The sequence below is a fragment of the Ranitomeya variabilis genome, chromosome 7 (assembly GCF_051348905.1).
Source record: "Ranitomeya variabilis isolate aRanVar5 chromosome 7, aRanVar5.hap1, whole genome shotgun sequence".
NCBI lineage: Eukaryota > Metazoa > Chordata > Amphibia > Anura > Dendrobatidae > Ranitomeya > Ranitomeya variabilis.
The window spans coordinates 118,580,869-118,602,831 of NC_135238.1; the positions used below are offsets into that span (position 1 = coordinate 118,580,869).

Genomic DNA, 21,963 nt, shown 5'->3' on the forward strand with positions numbered 1-21,963 from the left:
CTTCTATCTCCCTCAAATCAGAACTGTCCCTGCGCTGTGCAATGTCATCAGTCAGGTAATGTGACCTCCAATCACAGTAATGTCACTACCAAGATGGCTATGGCATTACAGTTACAGGCAGGCAATCCTTAGTACAGTGACAGGCTGTGTAATTGGCACCAAGCATGCGCGGCAGGGAATCAAGCTTCAAATCTGAGCACCAGCCAATGCTTGTTGAGTGCCGAGCATATCCGAGCAACCAGATACTTGAGTGACATCCTAGTATATCCTATCTTGTTCACTCATCCCTCGTTCTGATCTATGTTCATTTTCATTATGGTCTTACATTTGCAAATTTTTTATATATTAGAGGAAAAGCTAGAAAAGAATGAAGAGGCAGCTCTCCTCTCCTGGGAAACTTTTCTAAAAGAAAACTATTTACAGCATCTTCAAAAACAGATGAAACAAAGCACAGAGCACAAGATTAGGGACACATTTCACAAGTAAGTAATTTAAAATAAATATATAACTATAAGTTTATTAAGTCTTACAGACATACGGTATGAAAAAATTGATCAAAAAATTGAAGACAGCAGTTGTCAACCCACAATGGCCACATTGCACAGGTCTAATTCGTAGCCCTCAGTTTCATCATGTTCAACAAGTACTGAACATTTTATAACATTTTACATCTTCACTTTGATTTGTTCAATGTTTCTAATCAGAAATAGAAAAAATTGCTGAAACTATTGAGTAGAGAAATATTTCCTAATATTTTAATAAATATTTAACATCATTGGTTATGATCTGCAATAAAAGAAACAGTCCATGAGCAAGTGATGCTGTTTATGAAAGACAGATCCTCATTTTGAAATAATTGAACCTTTTTTTTCACACTGAGGCAATAAAAAGACACCAGGCAAAGTACCAGGGAAGTAATTAGTAAATAATGGAGGTATTGTGAAATGTAATAAAATTGTTATACATTTTAATGCTTTAAGTTGGTATTTAATTTAAAGCTCATCATTTTCCCGATTACTCAATAAGATTTTAGAGCATTTTTTCTTTAAGGCCTGTGTCACACTTGCGTGTGCAATGTGAGAAACTCGAGCAAGTCTCTTGCATCAATACCTGACACTGCCACCGGCACTCGGGACTGGAGTGTGCGGCTGCATGTATTTCTATGCAGCTGAATGTTCCGGTCCAAACCGCCGGCGGCAGTGTCAGGTATTGATGCGAGAGACTCGTGCGAGATTCTCGCATTGCACACGCAAGTGTGACACCGGCCTAACATTATGTTCAAGTTTCCCATTTTTCACACTTTCTTACTGCAATCTCTGCAGGTCATTTCTACTGCTAAAAAACAACCTGTATTTGCTTATACTTAGAGCCACTTATTCTGATAATGAATATTACCTTTACTAATAGAGTTAACACAGTCGTGGACATGCTGGAATTGGATCAAATCAAAAGGACTGGCTCCATGGAAAACAGACTGGTTTTCTTAGAAGAACAGGTAAATCCATAGTCTAATGTCACAAATAGAAATGTGAAGCATTATTGCAGAATACATAACATGCTATTTAAAATATTACTAATAGTTAGTCACAGGTTGAGTGATCTAGGTGAGCATCACAATCACAATACCTATATAAAATTGTTTGGAATTGTTTTGCGGAGACCACCAACATTTCTGTTGGAGGAATAGAACTTTGGCATCCTAGTCCCAGACCGTTATAGCTTTTACTCTATTACCACTCTAGAGGTCAATCTGAATGCTACCCAATACCGCCGTACTTTTCGGACTAAAAGACGCACCGGACCATAAGATGCACCCCAGATTTTGGGGTGGAAAATAGCAGAAAATAAGATTTTAATAAGATGGGGGTCCATCTTATTGTCCAAATTTAAGGTATCTTACCTGAGAGCCGGCGGTGGTACAGCGGGGTCACAGAAGGCATTGTCCCTTCCTCAGGAAGCCGGCAGCGGCAGAAGTGGGGCAATGATGCAGTCCCAGGGTGTGATGCTGGGGGTCCGGTGTCGGCGGTGAGGCAGAACTGGAGCAGGGTCCCTTCTTCAGGATGCCGATGGCAGAAATGTGGTGTCGCCACGGCCCAGTGTCCACAGAAAGCAGAGACGAGTGCATCACCGATTTCCCTGTGGACATCTTCCTGGGCCGCCAGATGCTTCAGGAAAATGTCTGCCGGAGGCCGGGCATGCGCAGGTTGAGATCTCAGTGGCCATTTTCCTGAAGCCGAGAGCCACCAAGATTTCAATCTGTGCATGCGCTGCCTCCGTTGGTCATTTTCCTGAAGCCTCCGGCAGCCCATAGCTTCAGGAAGATGGCCGCATGGAAACCTGTGATGCACTTGGCTCTGCTCACTGTGGACACCGAGACACGGTGTTGCACATTTCTGCCGCCAGTATCCTGAAGAAGGGACCCTGCTCAGGTGCACCCTGCACCACCCATCGTCACAGTATCGCCACACCTCTGCCGCAACTTCCCGGTAAGCCTGCGTTCGCACTATAAGATGCACCCCGCATTTTCCTCCCAAATTTTTGTGGGAAAAAGTGCGTCTTATATTCTGAAAAAATACGGTAAGTCTATGACGATACCACAACTACAATAGCAACAACACATATATCGTACAAAATGTTTGACATCTTTTACACTTTTATGGGACTTAGAGAATCCGATGGTGAGATGGAACATAACTTTATGTATTTAAGTTTAAACCCTTAAGGACCAGGGGTATTTCCAGTTTTGCATTTCCTCTTTTTGCTCCCCTTCTTCCCAGAACCATAACTTTGTTATTTTTCTGTCAATATGGCCATGTGAGGGCTTGTTCTTTGTGGGATGAGTTTTACTTTAAAAAAACACCTTTGCTATTACCATATGGTGTACCCCTGGATGAAGCATTTCTTTGCGAAATGCTCATCGGGTGTGGTGGACGCCTGGACCTCTACTTTACTACTGTCACTATATTTTTTAAAAGCAGGCATGTTTTGATATATTGGCTCCATTCTGAATATGCATATTTCTTATATATTCCACAGCCATTAAACCCTGGGAGGTTTGGTCCCTGCTTGGCTTTAACTAAGTATATGCCGCTATCTTATGCATTGATATGTATTGATTACTTAGTGCAGATTAGCTCGTTAATGACCACCAATACGTCTTTTTACTGACCTGAGATATAAGAGAATAGCCTCCCCATACAGGTGACAATCCAGCAGCTATTGGCTGTGCACTATAGCGGACAACTTGCTGCATCAGCCACAATCAGTGTTGGCACCGTCCATATCTGTTTAACACCTTAGATGCTGCTGTCAATAGTGACTACATCATATAACTGGTTAACAGATTGTGGGGGCTTCCTATTTAACCCCATCGGCACCCTGGGATCATGATTGTGTGGTACTGATGTTTGCGATGGCAATTTAAAGCCAAATAGCGGCCTTAGAGTCTGCCGACTACAGTGGCCTATTCAGAAGTTAGCGACATTTCGGTGGTAAAAATACACTTTTTCATTCCTTTTATGCCATTTTTATTAATTCCTGAAAAGCACATGAAGGGTTACAAGTTGCCTGATAGAAGTATTCAATATGTCCGGGGTGCTGTAAAATGGTGCTTTCAAATTGTATCACTTTTGGGGGGTTTCCAATATATAGTACCCAAAAGTCACTTCAAACCTGGATATAGGCGGCCTACGATAGACATAACACGTCATAGTTCATTAAGGGGTTAATGGAACTGGAGTCCAGTGTTAGGGAAAACATTTAATTTTTGACTGCATAATACAATCATGGAGAAAAAAAAATACTTTTTAGGCAGGAATTATTAATTAACTTCATACACAGTATCCAAAGAATCCAATATCTTCATATTCTGAACTCTTATAATCAAATAGAGAGGGCGTTGAGCGAGCACTAAAATGTTCTGATGCTGGTAATGAGTAATGAGTATATTGGAAGTCAATAGAAAATCTGAGCATTTCTCCTTCGTCTCATTGGGGGACACAGACCATGGGTTATATGTTGCTTGCCACCAGGAGGCTGACACTAAGTTAACACAAAGAAAGTTAGCTCCTCCTCTGCAGTATACACCCTCATGCTGGCTCACAGAGAACCAGTTCTTGCTTAGTGTCCATAGGTGGCACGCGGACAGGTCTGCTATTCAGACTCAAAACTCTTTATTATTTTATTTTTACATTTTTACAATTTTACTTTTTTTGATTTTATGTTTTACAATGGACGAAGGGGCAACGAATCCTTTCAAGGCTCTGATCTCCCCGAACCATCAACAGGCGAGCACGGAGAGTGTCGCCTCTCCATATCCTCTCCTGCGACGTGGGATGCCACACCTGAGCTGATTTTTGGGGGCGACGGGTCCCTTCAAGGGCACCGATCTCCCCACACCTTCAATGGATGAGCACATGAAGTGTCGCGTCCACGTATCCTCTTCCGCAGCCAGGCCTATTGCCAGACATTCAGGCCTGTTCCATCCTAGGTGATTAACCCTTTGGATGTACAGAGACCCACCTCGTAGCGTCTGAGCAGCCCCCACTGCACTGCCACTGTTAAAGCGGATGGAACAAGGAGGTGGACAGTCCCTCTCCACCTCCCTTCTAAAGGGATGGTGGATTGAGGGTTTTTTCCCCCTTATCCCTGCACCGTCCAAACCAGCAGCAGCACAAGAGGACCTGTAGCAAGCTGCCTTACATGCCACTTGGCAGCTTCTCTGGGTAAGTGCTGGCACTGGAGGGCTCCTTTCAGGTAGTCTGGGGCGGTGCGGGTAAAGGGGGACCCATTTTGACTGCGGGGGCGCGCATTCGGCCCCTTCATTCATCAGCACCGGCGCCGCAAATTTAGTCCCTGGCATTGGCCCTGTACTAGGACGCAACTACTATCTCCGCCCATGTGATGATGCAATGCGGTGGAGAAGTGCCTCTGAAATCTCGGTGGCCATCTTTCTCCCCCCAGACAGCTTCAAGACCCCAACTGTGCTCAGGAGCCCTCCACCGCCACCGAGCCCAGTGTATCTAGTGGGCTTCGTCAATGTCTCAATCCATGGCTTCGCTGGCCAAAGTGATTGAATCCCTCCGTGATCCTTCAGAGGACCGGAGCATTTGCAGGACTGATGAAGTCGAATCCTCCCAAAGCTGGGACCAGTCGGTTAGCAGGGGCCGAAAGCACTCTAGAAGCCATCAGGCACCTAGAAAACGGATCCATAGCACATCTCCTGAGCAGACACGTGCCTTGTTGCCTCACAGCTCTGTTTCTCTCTCTCTCCAGAGTCCAGTAGTGAACATGAATCTGACTGCAAATCTGATGGCTCAATAGATCCGGATTCGCCAGACTTTCAGAAGACAGTGGATTCGCTTAATGAGGCAGTCAACCATGCTTTAAAGGTTGAGAAAGATTCCGGCTCCACTCCGGATCAGACCTTGTCCTTTAAGAGAACTAAACGCTCTCATAAGGCATTTGCTATTCATCCAGAATTTAGTGCCATAGTTCATAAGCATAGAGAACTCCCGGATAAACGCTTCACAGGACAATGGCCTCTTGAAGCCAAGTATCCTTTTTCAGCTGATCAGAAAAAGGATTGGGTGGAATCTCCGGTGATAGACCCCCTCAATCTCCCGCCTAGCATCCAAAATCTCTCGTCAGTTCCAGATGGCTCAATTATCAGAAATCCCACAGACCATCAGATTGAAGGCTTAGCCTGCTCTGCTTTTGAGGCTTCGGGCCTCTATCCATCCTTTGCCACAGCATGGGTAGCTAAAGCTATGGTTTTCTGGTCAGAGACCTTAGCTAATTCACTTCGGAACAGTAACCTTCCTCCAGAGGCGGCACACCTTACCAACCAAATTTCCTCGGCAGGCGATTACCTGGTACATGCATCCTTGAATGCAGCCGGTTGTGTGGCTCAGTCAGCAGCCTATGGCATCTCTATCAGAAGGTCATTATGGCTCAGAGAGTGGAAGGCAGACTCTGCATCAAAAAAGTCTCTCACCTCCCTTCCTTATCAAACCAGTCGCTTATTCGGACAAAAGCTGTAAATTCCTTCCCCAACAGAGACCTAGGCATCCCTTTCGGAGACAGCAACAAATCAATTTCCGTTCCTTTCGCTCCACTCCAAGTTGGGCCACTAACACTACTTCGTCCGGTTCAGCACGTTCTCCACAAAGAGATGGAGGAACTCAGGTCTCGTACAGGCCTAACCAGCTTTGGAAGTCCCGACCAAAACAGCCGAGGCCTAAAGGACCTAAGTCCCAGAGATTTTCCTCATGCTGACTATCAGCTTTATTCGGTTGACACCGACAGGTTAGGCGGCCGCTTACTTCTCTTTCGTCAGGTCTGGCTTTCCGTCATCTCTGACGATTGGGTCAGAGATCTGGTGTTTTCTGGATACAAAATTGACTTTGCTATGCGCCCCCTTCACGTTTCTTTCCCTCCCATCCTCCCTTTTCAGAGGCAAGGGCAAACGCATTCTCCCGGGCCATACGCGCATTGCGCCACGATGGCGTCATTGTCCCTGTCCCAGAAAGCGAAAGGTTTCAGGGTTTCTAGTCAAACCTTTTCATCGTCCCAAAGAAGGACAGAAAGGTGAGACCCATACTAGACCTCAAACTTCTAAACAAGTTTGTCAAGGTCCGTCATTTCCGCATGGAATCTCTGCTTTCAGTTATCACTTCCCTCGAAGAAGGGGAATTTTTGGCCTCAATTGACATCCGAGATGCTTACTTGCACATTTCAATCTTTCCCCCTCACCAGAGATTCCTGCTCTTTGTCATTCGCAAACAGCACTTCCAATTCACGGCCCTGCCCTTCGGCCTTGCTACTGCCCCAGAGTGTTCAAAGGTCATGGAGGCCGTCATGTCCATCCCGCACTCTGAGGGGCATGATCATTCTGCCCTATCTAGACCACCTGATGATCAAAGGTCCATACTTCCACGACTGCGCAGAGTCCATTCACATGGGCTTGGTGATAAACTTAAGCCAATCCTCTCCGGTCCCAGCCCAGCAGATCTCGTTTCTAGGAATGTCCCTGGACTCGTCTCGGGGGTTGGTAATTCTCCCTCCAGACAAAGTCTTAGCCCTTCAACAAGTTGCCCAAGCGCTTCATCAGTCTACCCCTCACTCCATTCGGTTTGCAATGAGGGTACTAGGAAAGATGGTGGCCTCAATGGAAGCAGTCCCCTTTGCACAACTGCACCTTTGTTCCTTTCAACATGCCCTTCTGGCAGCTTGGGACAGAAACCCTTTCTCCCTTGACTAGTGTTGAGCATTCCGATACTGCAAATATCGGGTATCGGCCGATATTCGCTGTATCGGAATTCCGATACCGAGTTCCAATATTTTTGTGATATCGGAAATCAGAATCGGAAGGTCCTATAAGTTCCCAGGTGTGTGCGGTGCGTATGGTTCCCAGGGTCTGGAGGAGAGGAGACTCTCCTTCAGGCCCTGGGATCCATATTCATGTAAAAAATAAAGAATAAAAATAAAAAATATGGATATACTCACCCCTCCGATGGACCCTGGACCTCAGCGGTGCAACCGGCAGCCTCCGTTCCTAAGAATGCAGTGAGCATAGGACCTGCGATGACGTCGTGGTCTTGTGATTGGTCGCGTAACCGCTCATGTGACTGCGACGTCTTCGAAGGTCCTTCACTCACTGCATTCTTAGGAACGGAGGCAGACGCTTGCACCGGTGAGAGCCAGGGTCCGTCGGAGGGGTGAGTATATCCATATTTTTTATTCTTTATTTTTTACATGAATATGGATCCCAGGAACTGAAGGAGAGTTTCCTCTCCTTCAGACCCTGGGAGCCATCCAGGATAGCTTCCGATATTCGTGTCCCATTGACTTGTATTGGTATCGGGTATCGGTATCGGCGATATCCGATATTTTTTGGATATCGGCCGATCCAATCCGATACCGATACTTTTGAATATCGGAAGGTATCGCTCAACACTACCCTTGACCGAAGGCGCCGCTTATCCCTGCAGGTCAAACAGACACTCAGGTGGACATTGAACTCTTCCCTCAACCGGGGGAAGACCTTTCTACCCGTTCAATGGCTAGTGGCGACTGCCGATGCCAGTCTTTCGGGCTGGGGAGCAGTCTTCTGCCACCACACTGCTCAGGGCCGCTGGTCAATTCAGGAATCAAAGCTACCAATCAATGTTTTGGAGATCCGTGCTATTCGTCTGGCCCTGCAGCATTTCCATCACCTTCTGGCGGGTCACCCCATCCGTATCGAATCTGACAATGCCATGGTTTTGGCATACATCAATTATCAGGGGGGTACCCACAGCAGGACGGCCATGTCCGAGGTAATTCTTAACCTTCAATGGGCAGAGAACAACCACTCGGTTATCTCAGCGGTACACATTCCAGGAGTGGAAAACTGGACGGTGGATTTCCTCAGTCGTCAGGGTCTCACTTTGGGGGAGTAGGAGCTCCATCTGGAAGTCTTCTCCCAGATTTATCTTTGCTGGGGGATCCCAAATGTGGAGCTCATGTCATCCAGACTGAATGCCAAGGTTCCCCAGTTTATAGCAAGGTCTCGAGATCCAAGAGCCATCGATGTCGACGCTCTGGTTCTTTCATGGCGCCAATTCCACCTTCCGTACATTTTTCCTCCTCTACCGTTACTCCCCAGAGTAATCAGGAAAATCAAGGCGGAAGGAGTACCAGTGATCATGGTTGCTCCCGATTGGCCTCGCCACGTATGGTTCGCAGAGTTGTTATGCCTCGTTGCCGACATACCCTGGAGACTGCCAGATGTGCTCCCCCAGGGCCCCATCTACCACCAGAGCTCAAGGGCCCTGTGTTTAATGGCATGGCTGTTGAATCTTGGGTCTTAAATCCAGGCAGGGTTTTCTCAAGAGGTCATTTCCACCATGGTTAGTGCCCGTAAACCCTCATCGATGCACATTTACCATTGAACTTGGAAGACATTTTTTGCTTGGTGCAAAGATCGTGGTCTTCCTCCTCTCATCTTCTCAGTCCCCACCATTTTAGAGTTTCTACAGGTTGGCCTGGACTCCGGGCTGGCACTCAGCTCTCTCAAGGGCCAAATCTTCTCTCTATTGGTCTTATTTCAGAGACGCATCGCGTCAAGACTCCAGGTTAAGACTTTTCTTCAGGGGGTGTCACATGTTGCTCCTCCCTATTGCATGCCTTTAGAGCCTTGGGTCCTCAACTTGGTGCTAAGTGCCTTTCAGGAATCGCCCTTTGAACCGCTTAATGACATTTCACTGGTCTTTCTGTCCTGGAAGGTTGCCTTCCTTGTGGTGATCAAATGGGTTTCAGAATTAGCCGCCTTATCCTACCGGGCACCTTTCCTTATCTTCCATCAGGACAAGGTTGTCCTCAGGCTGTCACCATCCTTTTTGCCAAAGGTTGTTTCGTCCTTCTATCTTAACGAGGACATTGTTCTTCTTTCCTTTTGTCCAGCTCCTATTCACAGAATTGAAAGAGCTCTCCACACTCTGGACCTAGTCAGCGCTCTGGGAGGTACGTCTCAAGGACGGCATCCTTCAGAAGAAAAGATGTCCTATTCGTTCTCCCGGAAGGTCACAGGAAGGGTCTTGCCACTTCTAAGGCCACAATAGCCAGGTGGATTAGTTCCACCATTCAGGAGTTATACCGAGTCAGAAGTCAGCCCATACTATCGGGGATCAGAGCCCACTCCACTCGAGCGGTGGGGGCTTCTTGGGCTATTCGGCATCAGGCTACGGCGGAGCAGGTCTGAAAAGATGTGACTTGGTCTAGTTTACATACCTTCGCAAAGCACTATAATATTCACTCTCAGGCTTCAGCGGATGCGAGTCTGGGCAGAAGAAATCTGCAGGCAGCGGTGGTGCACATTTAGGCAGTTGTTGCATGAAGCCTAATCTTTTCTGTTGTTTTCCCACCCAGGGACTGCTTTGGGACGTCCCATGGTCTCTGTCCCCCAATGAGGCGAAGGAAAAACAGGGATTTTTGTGTACTCACTGTAAAATCCTTTTCTTCTCCCACCCTGTTAGCTTAATGGCTTATGTGGCTTTTGCCTGTTCTTTTAAGTTATGTTGTGCTATTCTATGTCGTTACTATTTGTTCCTACTGTGTTTGCACCAAACTGGTTCTCTGGGAGCTGGCATGAGGGTGTATACTGCATAGGAGGAGCTAACTCTTTTGGTGTTAACTTAGTGTCAGCCTCCTAGTGGCAAGCAGCATACAACCCATGGTCTGTGTCCCCCAATGAGTGGCTCGGAGAAAAGGATTTCACGGTGAGTACAAAAAAATCCCTGTTTTGTCAGCAAACCTACAAGGAGAGACATTAAAAATGTTGAAATGAATGGAAAAAGTGCAAAATAGGAGAACAGCATGGGGAAGACCACTGGAAGCATCTCTTACTCCCAGATCGCTCCTGAGAACAATGGTGTCAAACTTTTTCTCCACTTTAAAGACTGACAATTAGTGTTGAGCGATACCTTCCAATATTCAAAAGTATCGGTGTCATGGTTCTCAATGGCAAGAGAACGTAGTAAAGCATACAAAAGGACTAGCTCTTGGAAGATGGGAACTCGAGCTGACTGTGAGCTAAACCTACCGCACAAATAACAGTGGCCGGGTAGCGTGCCTACGTTTTATCCCTAGACGCCCAGTGCCAGCCGGAGAACTGACTGACCCTAGCAGAGGAAAATACAGACCTGGCTTACCTCTAGAGAAATTTTCCCCAAAAGGCAGACAGTAGCCCCCACATATATTGTCGGTGATTTCAGAGGAAATTGACATACGAAGTATGAAGATAGGTTTAGCAAATTGAGGTCCGCTTACTAGATAGTAGGAAGACAGAAAAGGGAACTTCACAGTCAGCTGAAAACCCTTTCAAAACACCATCCTGGAATTACTTTAAGACTCTAATATCAACTCATGACACCAGAGTGGCAATTCCAGCTCACAAGAGCTTCCAGCCTCAGAAATAAACAATCACAGAGAACTGGAACAAAAATGCAAAACAAACTTAGGACTACAAGTCCAACTTAGCTGATAGTAGTCTAGGAGCAGGAACATGCAACAGAAAGGCTTCTGGTAACATTGTTGGCCGGCATAGAAATGACTGAGGAGCAAGGCTAAATAGACAACTCCCACATCCTGATGGAAACAGGTGAACAGAGGCGATGAAGCACACAAGTTCAGTACCACCAGAGACCACCGGGGGAGCCCAGAACCAAATTCACAACAGTACCCCCCCCTCAAGGAGGGGGCACCGAACCCTCACCAGAACCACCAGGGCGATCAGGATGAGCCCTATGAAAGGCACGGACCAAATCGGAGGCATGAACATCAGAGGCTGTCACCCAAGAATTATCCTCCTGACCGTAGCCCTTCCACTTGACCAGATACTGAAGTCTCCGTCTGGAAACACGGGAGTCCAAGATCTTCTCGACAACGTACTCCAACTCACCCTCAACCAACACCGGAGCAGGAGGCTCAATGGAAGGCACAACCGGTACCTCATACCTGCGCAACAATGACCGATGGAAGACATTATGAATAGAAAAAGATGCAGGGAGGTCCAAACGAAAGGACACAGGGTTAAGAATCTCCAATATCTTGTACGGGCCGATGAACCGAGGCTTAAACTTAGGAGAAGAAACCTTCATAGGGACAAAACGAGAAGACAACCACACCAAGTCCCCAACACAAAGACGAGGACCAACACAACGACGGCGGTTGGCAAAATGCTGAGTCTTCTCCTGGGACAACTTCAAATTGTCCACCACATGCCCCCAAATCTGATGCAACCTCTCCACCACAGCATCCACTCCAGGACAATCCGAAGACTCCACCTGACCGGAAGAGAAACGAGGATGAAACCCCGAATTACAGAAGAAAGGAGAAACCAAGGTGGCAGAACTAGCCCGATTATTGAGGGCAAACTCCGCCAAGGACAAAAAGGCAACCCAATCATCCTGATCCGCAGACACAAAACACCTCAAATAAGTCTCCAAGGTCTGATTAGTTCGCTCGGTCTGGCCATTAGTCTGAGGATGGAAAGCAGACGAAAAAGACAAATCAATGCCCATCCTAGCACAGAACGCTCGCCAAAATCTAGACACGAATTGGGTTCCCCTGTCAGACACGATATTCTCCGGAATACCATGCAAGCGAACCACATTTTGAAAAAACAGAGGAACCAGCTCGGATGAGGAAGGCAATTTAGGCAAGGGGACCAAATGGACCATCTTAGAGAAACGGTCACACACCACCCAGATGACAGACATCTTCTGAGAAACAGGGAGATCAGAAATAAAATCCATGGAGATGTGAGTCCAAGGCCTCTTCGGAATAGGCAAAGATAACAACAATCCACTAGCCCGAGAACAACAAGGCTTGGCCCGAGCACAAACATCACAAGACTGCACAAAACCTCGCACATCTCGCGACAGGGAAGGCCACCAGAAGGACCTAGCCACCAAATCCCTGGTACCAAAGATTCCAGGATGACCAGCTAACGCAGAAGAATGGACCTCCGATATGACTCTACTGGTCCAATCATCAGGAACAAACATTCTACCAGGCGGGCAACGATCAGGTCTATCCGCCTGAAACTCCTGCAAGACCCGTCGCAAGTCTGGGGAAACAGCAGATAATATCACTCCATCCTTAAGGATACCTGTAGGTTCAGAATTACCAGGGGAATCAGGCTCAAAACTCCTAGAAAGGGCATCCGCCTTCACATTTTTAGAACCCGGTAGGTAAGAAACCACAAAATTAAACCGAGAGAAAAATAACGACCAGCGCGCCTGTCTAGGATTCAGGCGCCTGGCAGACTCAAGATAAATCAAATTCTTGTGGTCAGTCAATACCACCACCTGATGTCTAGCCCCCTCAAGCCAATGACGCCACTCCTCAAAAGCCCACTTCATAGCCAAGAGCTCCCGATTACCAATATCATAATTTCGCTCAGCGGGCGAAAATTTACGAGAAAAGAACGCGCAAGGTCTCATCACGGAGCAGTCGGAACTTTTCTGCGACAAAACCGCCCCAGCTCCGATTTCTGAAGCGTCGACCTCAACCTGAAAAGGAAGAGTAACATCAGGCTGACGCAATACAGGGGCGGAAGAAAAGCGGCGCTTAAGCTCCCGAAAGGCCTCCACAGCAGCAGGGGACCAATCAGCAACATCAGCACCCTTCTTAGTCAAATCAGTCAACGGTTTAGCAACATCAGAAAAACCAGTTATAAATCGACGATAAAAATTAGCAAAGCCCAAAAACTTCTGAAGGCTCTTAAGAGAAGAGGGTTGCGTCCAATCACAAATAGCCTGAATCTTGACAGGGTCCATCTCAATGGAAGAGGGGGAAAAAATGTACCCCAAAAACGAAATCTTTTGAACCCCAAAAACGCACTTAGAACCCTTTACACACAAGGAATTAGAGCGCAAAACCTGAAAAACCCTCCTGACCTGTTGGACATGAGAGTCCCAGTCGTCCGAAAAAATCTAAATATCATCCAGATACACAATCATAAATTTATCCAAATATTCACGGAAAATGTCATGCATAAAAGACTGAAAGACTGAAGGGGCATTTGAAAGACCAAAAGGCATTACTAAATACTCAAAATGGCCCTCAGGCGTATTAAATGCGGTTTTCCACTCATCCCCCTGCTTAATTCGCACTAAATTATACGCCCCACGAAGATCAATCTTAGAGAACCACTTGGCCCCCTTTATTCGAGCAAACAAATCAGTAAGCAGTGGCAAAGGATACTGATATTTAACCGTGATTTTATTCAAAAGCCGATAATCAATACACGGCCTCAAAGAGCCATCTTTTTTAGATACAAAGAAAAAAACGGCTCCTAAGGGAGATGACGAAGGACGAATATGTCCCTTTTCCAAGGACTCCTTAATATATTCCCGCATAGCAGCGTGTTCAGGCACAGATAGATTAAATAAACGACCCTTTGGAAACTTACTGCCCGGAATCAGATCTATTGTACAATCGCAATCTCTGTGCGGAGGTAGTGAACCAAGTTTAGGCTCCTCAAAAACGTCACGATAATCAGATAAAAATTCCGGAATCTCAGAGGGAATAGATGACGAAATGGAAACCAAAGGTACGTCCCCATGAGTCCCCTGACATCCCCAGCTTAACACAGACATTGCTTTCCAGTCAAGGACTGGGTTATGAGATTGCAGCCATGGCAATCCAAGCACCAACACATCATGTAGATTATACAACACAAGGAAGCGAATAATCTCCTGGTGATCCGGATTAATATGCATAGTTACTTGTGTCCAGTATTGTGGTTTATTACTAGCCAATGGCATGGAGTCAATACCCTTCAGAGGTATAGGAACTTCCAGAGGCTCTAAATTAAACCCACAGCGTTTGGCAAAGGACCAATCCATAAGACTCAAAGCGGTGCCAGAGTCGACATAGGCGTCCGCGGTAATAGACGATAAAGAGCAAATTAGGGTCACAGATAGAATAAACTTGGACTGTAAAGTACCAATTGAAACAGACTTATCAACCTTCTTAGTACGTTTAGAGCATGCTGATATAACATGAGTTGAATCGCCACAATAGAAGCATAACCCATTTTTTCGCCTAAAATTCTGTCGTTCGCTTCTGGACAGAATTCTATCACATTGCATAATCTCTGGCGCCTTCTCAGTAGACACCGCCAAATGGTGCACAGGTTTGCGCTCCCGCAAACGCCGATCAATCTGAATAGCCATTGTCATGGACTCATTCAGACCTGCAGGCACAGGGAACCCCACCATAACATCTTTAATGGCATCAGAGAGACCCTCTCTGAAATTCGCCGCCAGGGCGCACTCATTCCACTGAGTAAGCACAGACCACTTACGAAATTTTTGGCAGTATATTTCAGCCTCATCTTGCCCTGGAGACAGGGCCATCAAGGCTTTTTCAGCCTGAATCTCTAAATGAGGTTCCTCATAAAGCAACCCCAAAGCCAGGAAAAACGCATCCACATTGAGCAACGCAGGATCCCCTGGTGCCAAAGCAAATGCCCAATCCTGAGGGTCGCCCTGGAGCAAGGATATTACAATCCTGACCTGCTGTGCAGGATCTCCAGCGGAGCGAGATCTCAGAGACAAAAATAATTTACAATTATGTTTGAAATTCTGGAAGCGAGATCTATCCCCGGAGAAAAATTCAGGCAAAGGTACTCTAGGTTCAGATATAGGAGCATGAATTACAAAATCCTGTAAACTTTGAACCTTCATAGCGAGCTTGTTCAGACCTGTAGCTAAACTCTGAGGATCCATTTTCATCAGGTGAAGTCAGAACCATTCAAGGATTAGAAGGAGAGAGAGACGAAGGCTGCAGTAAGCAGAGATGCTAGTGAATCAACTAATGAGCAAACTCAGAGAAAAAAAAAAAAAAATTCTCTGCAGACTTCTTTTCTCTCCTTTCTTCTGCCAATAATTTTAACCCTTGGCCGGCCAAACTGTCGTGGTTCTCAATGGCAAGAGAACGTAGTAAAGCATACAAAAGGACTAGCTCTTGGAAGATGGGAACTCGAGCTGACTGTGAGCTAAACCTACCGCACAAATAACAGTGGCCGGGTAGCGTGCCTACGTTTTATCCCTAGACGCCCAGCGCCAGCCGGAGAACTGACTGACCCTAGCAGAGGAAAATACAGACCTGGCTTACCTCTAGAGAAATTTTCCCCAAAAGGCAGACAGTAGCCCCCACATATATTGTCGGTGATTTCAGAGGAAATTGACATACGAAGTATGAAGATAGGTTTAGCAAATTGAGGTCCGCTTACTAGATAGTAGGAAGACAGAAAAGGGAACTTCACAGTCAGCTGAAAACCCTTTCAAAACACCATCCTGGAATTACTTTAAGACTCTAATATCAACTCATGACACCAGAGTGGCAATTCCAGCTCACAAGAGCTTCCAGCCTCAGAAATAAACAATCACAGAGAACTGGAACAAAAATGCAAAACAAACTTAGGACTACAAGTCCAACTTAGCTGATAGTAGTCTAGGAGCAGGAACATGCAACAGAAAGGCTTCTGGTAACATTGTTGGCCGGCATAGAAATGACTGAGGAGCAAGGCTAAATAGACAACTCCCACATCCTGATGGAAACAGGTGAACAGAGGCGATGAAGCACACAAGTTCAGTACCACCAGAGACCACCGGGGGAGCCCAGAACCAAATTCACAACATATCGGTATCGGATTGGATCGGCCAATATCCAAAAAATATCGGATATCGCCAATACCGATACCCGATACCAATGGAAGTCAATGGGACACAAATATCGGAAGCAATCCTGGATGGTTCCCAGGGTCTGAAGGAGAGGAAACTCTCCTTCGGGCCCTGGGATCCATGATCATGTAAAAAATAAAGAATAAAAATAAAAAATATGGATATACTCACCCCTCCGACGGCCCCCGTCTCTCAGCGGTGCAACCGGCAGCCTCCGTTCCATAGAATGCAGTGAGTGTAGGACCTGCGATGACGTCGCAGTCACGCGACCGGTCACGCGACCAGTCACAAGACCGCAACGTCATCGCAGGTCCTACACTCACTGCATTCTTAGGAATGGAGGCTGCCGGTTGCACCGCTGAGGTCCAGGGTCCGTCGGAGGGGTGAGTATATCCATATTTTTTATTTTTATTCTTTATTTTTTACATGAATATGGATCCCAGGGCCTGAAGGAGAGTCTCCTCTCCTCCAGACCCTGGGAACCATACGCACCGCACACGCCGAAGATGACTGGGAACTTATAGGAACTTCCGATTCCGATTTCCGATATCACAAAAATATCGGAACTCGGTATCGGAATTCCAATACAGCGAATATCGGCCGATACCCGATATTTGCAGTATCGAAATGCTCAACACTACTGACAATAAAACATTCAAAATCAAGAGAAATTGGAGCTTACAGGAAAAAAAATGCTAAGAAATATTCTTTCTTGCATAATGACTTAAGGACAAGGATTTCAAAATGAATTATAATTCAAGTAAACCAAAGATTATTTTTTTTATAAAAAAATTGAAAATGTTATGGGTATTTATGAAGGAAGCAAGAACTACCAAATACTAGATGGAAGAAGGACTCAGATGCACCCTGTATTAGACATAAAGGAGAGCCTCATGCATATTATGTTTAAATTGTCATGTAGTGGTACTCCTAGACTCATAAATTCTAGGCAAAGCCTGCCAAAAATTACAAGTAGGGTCATCCATATACCTTTAAAGGTAACAACTGAAGGGCATCCTTCAAATATTAAGAAAGTGTAATTGTGGTACATCTATACTCATAAAGGCTTTGCACAAAATGCAGGGCCAAAAAAAATTATAAGCAGGGTCATCCATAAACTTTTGAAGGTAACAACTTGAGGGCCTCATTCAAATAGTAAGAAAGTAAATAGGTGCAAAAGAAAGCTGGCCATCCCACTGGGTAAAAGAAGTGCTATGGTGATATACACGGAGCAAACAGTAAAAATACTAATAATAGATGGTTAATGTCACGATGTGACTGCAGCAGTGTGACACGACCTAACAATTGGTCAGTCACCAGACAGAAATACATGCCAGGGAACACCAGGGTATCTTTAACAACGGTGGGCCCGGTGGGAATGGACACCTCCTGCACTCACCTTAGGATGCGCCCTGATCTTGCTATCATCCCTATATGGGTCTTTTCACCCAGTCGCCGACCAGAATACCTTGTCCCTCACTTGCCCTGCTCTTATCCCTACATAGGGAACTGGCAGCTGTGAACACTGGTCCGACTGCTGCACTACTGTAATACAACAAGAGGTAAGGAAAGACAGACACAAAAAGGGACTGGGCATAAAAAACACCAAACTTAGCTTTCTGTTGCAAAGCACCGCACAGCAAGAAAACAACACCAGGAAAATCGAACTCAGCTGTAGAACCACTGATCCCAGAAAGCTCCTTCTACCAGCTAGGTCGCTGCAGAATGAACTAACACCGACAGTCAGCTGATGCACCAGGTGACCTCTTAAAGGATGGTGGGAGTGGTCACCACCCACATCAGCTGACCCAGCAGCAATGTAATGCAATACACCAGCAGGCCACTGGGGAAACTGCATTAACCCCTGATGGCCTGAAAGAAAAAAGGTTTTGAACCGAGGGAAACCAGATCTGCCACAAATCCAAAAATGGATCGTGACAGGTAATTCCCAAATGGAGGGTGACTTACAGTGACAAAAAAGTATCCCTGGCACCAGGATGGCGTCATTTGGGAATTACCCATCTTTCCTACAATTGTTACTTTGTTCACACACAATTCTTGTCACAGTTAGTGCTTTGATATTTATTTGTACACCTTTTTACATTTACCATGTACCCACATTTTTCACTCCAGATTCTCATTGCACAAGCACTTTATTTATTTAATTATGTATACCGTGCAGTATTGTTGTTTATTCTTTTTTACTGTTTGCGCCATGCATATCACCCTGGCACTTCTTTTACCCAGTTCCACTGGTTTTTACGCTCTTGGGTGTGCATCTCTATTTGTATGTAACTTTACCCTATTATAATCATTGACATTTTTTCTGTTAGTGTACCTGTTTTATATAATAAATTGTATATTTTCATCATAATACATTGGACTTTATGGCCACCTTTCTTTTGCGCATTTTTGTTGCTCTTCAATTTATGACTGTCCACCATCATCACTTTGGTCCAGCTGTTTGGTTTCAGGGATATTACTTTCACTTATTCACTTGTTGTAATTACAACTATATTAGATACTCTCTCATCCTTTTAGCATTTCCTTTATTTTTATTTCAAATAGTAAGAAAGTGTAGTTGTGGTACTTCTGCACTCATAAAGGCTCTGCACACAGTGCAAAGCACTGAAAGCACCTGTCCGTTATGCCCTCCCACACCTGCCGGCAGAACTAAAACCCGCTCAGACAAGATGCTAGTGGCAGGGCACCACAACACCTCCAGGGCATAGAGAGACGTCTCATGCCAGATCTCCTGCTTTGAGACCCAATAGTTGAAGGTCGCAGAGGAATTAGGGAATACGCTGTTTAGTCAGCTAAGTATTGCTTGACCATCTTTTTATACAACAACAACAGTTAACAGGTTCAGGCAAGAAATTTACCATTGATCCAGGTATTTTTGTTCCACAAGGAATTGGCTGGAAGAGTAAAGTAAAGTGACAGAAGGACTTTTTAAAAAAAAAATATCTAGTCAGCTAACAAAGGATAACAGATTGATTAATGTGGAAAAACAATGAGATAGACTAATGGGGGCTACCAGACGGGTTGGCAGGCCCGATCATCATGGCGTGAGCAAAGGAATAGGGGGATCCTTGTTATGTCCCTAGAATGAGACAGGCTGAGATCCTTCAGAGGTCAGAACAAGAAAACGGATATCATTAGAGAGTTCTATGAGAGGGTGTGGGTATATTTGGTCCAGGGGAGCCAGGTGGTTAGAAATTTCTCATGTGAACGGGTTTCCCAGCTGGTTAGTTCCTCTAGACGGTGTATGTCATGGACCTTAGCTATCCATTCGCTCAATGTAGGAGGGGATGGCTGCCTCCAATGTGATGAAATCAGGTGTTTAGCTGCAGCCAGCAGAAGAGGGATTAAGTCTTGTTTCTTTGGGACATAGGTTTTTGAAGGAAGTAGTAAAAAATCCAGCACCAAAAGGTTGCACTCACTTTGACGGAAGTGAGAGTAAAATTTCTTGGGGAGTTAAATTCTGTTTCGTTAAGCCCAAGCGATGGAGGAAGTTTTAATGTCTGTCCAGAATTTTTATATCTCTGGGCAGTGCCAAAAATATGTGCTAGGGAACCTACTGAGTTAGAGAATTTCCAACACAGTGGCGAATCACTCAGGCCTAGGCGGAACAACTGCTCTGGGGTTCTATGCCACCGGGAGAGGATTTTAACCCTTTCGTGCCCAAGCCTGCTTTTGCCTTTGTGACAGGGCCAATTTGACTTGCGTTTATTTGTTAAAAAAATGGAAATTTTGGTGAAAATTTTGAAAATTTCGCAATTTTAAAACGTTAATTTTTTTGCCCTTAAATCAGAACATCATATCGCACAAAATAGTTAATAAATAACATTTCACATATGTCTACTTTACCTCAGCACAATTTTTGAAGCAAAATTTTTTTGTCAGGAAGTTATAAGGGTTAAAATTTGACCAACGATTTCTCATTTTTCCAACAACATTTACAAAACCATTTTTTTAGGGACCACCTCACATTTGAAGTGAGTTTGGGTGATCAATATGACAGAAAATACCCTAAAATGACACCATTATAAAAACAGCACCCCTCAAGGTCCTAAAAACCACATTCAAGTAGTTAATTAACCCTTTACGTGCTTCACAGGAACTGAAGCAATGTTGAAGGAAAAAATGAACATTTAACTTTCTTTCACAAACATTTTACTTCAGAACCATTTTTTTTTTATTTTTACAAGTGTAAAAAAAGAAAATGAACCACAAAATTGGCTGGAATTGAGATCGGACACCATGTCACATTTGGAGAGACCCTCATGTGCTTAAACAGTGGAAATCCCCAAATTCTAATTCCAACCCTAACCCAAACACACCCCTAACACTAATCCCAACCCTAACTTTAACCCTAACCATAACCCTAACACCAACACACTCCTAACCCTAATCCCAACCCTAACCATAACCCTAACTACAACCCTAACACCAACACACCCCTAACCCTAATCCCAACCCTATTCATAACCTTAACCACAAGCCTAACCCTAGACACCACTAACCCTAATCCCAACCCTAACCCTAGCACCATCCCTAACCCTAACATTAACCCCAACCCTAATCCTAATTTTAGCCCCAACCCTAACCCTAACTTTAGCTCTAACTATAACCCTAACTTTAGCCCCAACCCTACCCCTAACTTTAGCCCCAACCCTAACCCTAACTTTAGCCTAACACTAACTCATACTTTAGCCTAACACTAATTCTAACTTTAACTTAAAACTGACCCTAACTTTAGAATAAACACTAACCCTAACTATAGCACTAACCCTAACCTGCGTTTTCTGTTTTTTTTTTTACTTTACAACAAGATCGTTGACTGGCACAGCTGTTGCCAGCAGAACTTGTCACACTGTTTCTCCTCTAATCTCTCACTGACAGGAGATCAGAGGAAAACAGCATTATTATGAGGCAGATCACCTGGGAAAGTTTGTTGCTAAAACAAACTTTCCCAGTCATTTGTCTCATTGGCTGGTGTGATGCTGACGTCATCGGGACCTGAACCAATCAGATCTCGATGAGGTAGGGGGTCACAGGAAGCATTGTGCATTGGAATCCCCTCCTTATAAAGGTACGTGGGGGTCCCGGAGAGCACAAAACCGCCGACCGTAGACAAACGTTGGTGCTGCACAAAGCCCTTTGACATTTATCTACTGTCAGCAGTCACAAAGTGGTTAAAAGCATTTTCCTGTAATAGAACACACCTGGAGAACCCATGTGAATTGCCTAGGATTCGTTGTGTTTCTTGGGGGTTGCTAGAGATTTTTAGTTCCGCTTCCCTAGAGAGAAGGTAAAGAGGTTTAAGTAAGGTTGGAGGCTTCACAAGATTTGTATATAATTTAAAAACAAGTTTAGAAATTGGTGAGCTTAGCCCAAACAAGAACTCAAACCAGAGCCAGTCGGTATTACATTTCAATTCAGTCTTAAAATTCATCATAATATAGCGTACATGATGATTTTGAAGGAAATCAGAGGGGCGGTTTTTGGCTTTAACTGGCCAGTTATCTATGCATGGGATCTGGTTAGAGAGAAGGTGTGAGATTGGGGGGTTCGGTAGGGCATCCTATAGGCCATAAACATCTTCATAACTTGCATCCATTAACCATGGGATGATTTTGAGCGGGACATTGTCCAGAAAGAAACAATAGGGAAGTTGGTTTGGGATGAGGGAATGACTATTAGGGTGTTTTAAGTTATTTCATCA

The 21,963-nt window shown here is 45.2% G+C and overlaps 1 protein-coding gene across 2 annotated transcripts in view; it reads left to right on the plus strand.

The window, feature by feature from the left end:
• Nucleotides 1-21,963, plus strand: part of LOC143786355 (transient receptor potential cation channel subfamily M member 2-like) — a 1,952,850-nt gene that overhangs the window by 1,011,841 nt on the left and 919,046 nt on the right. For both annotated transcript variants that reach the window (XM_077275686.1, XM_077275685.1), the window contains 2 exons: nucleotides 350-482; nucleotides 1,408-1,495. In XM_077275686.1, the coding sequence (XP_077131801.1) occupies nucleotides 350-482; nucleotides 1,408-1,495 (221 nt within the window). The remainder of the gene's footprint in view (nucleotides 1-349; nucleotides 483-1,407; nucleotides 1,496-21,963) is intronic.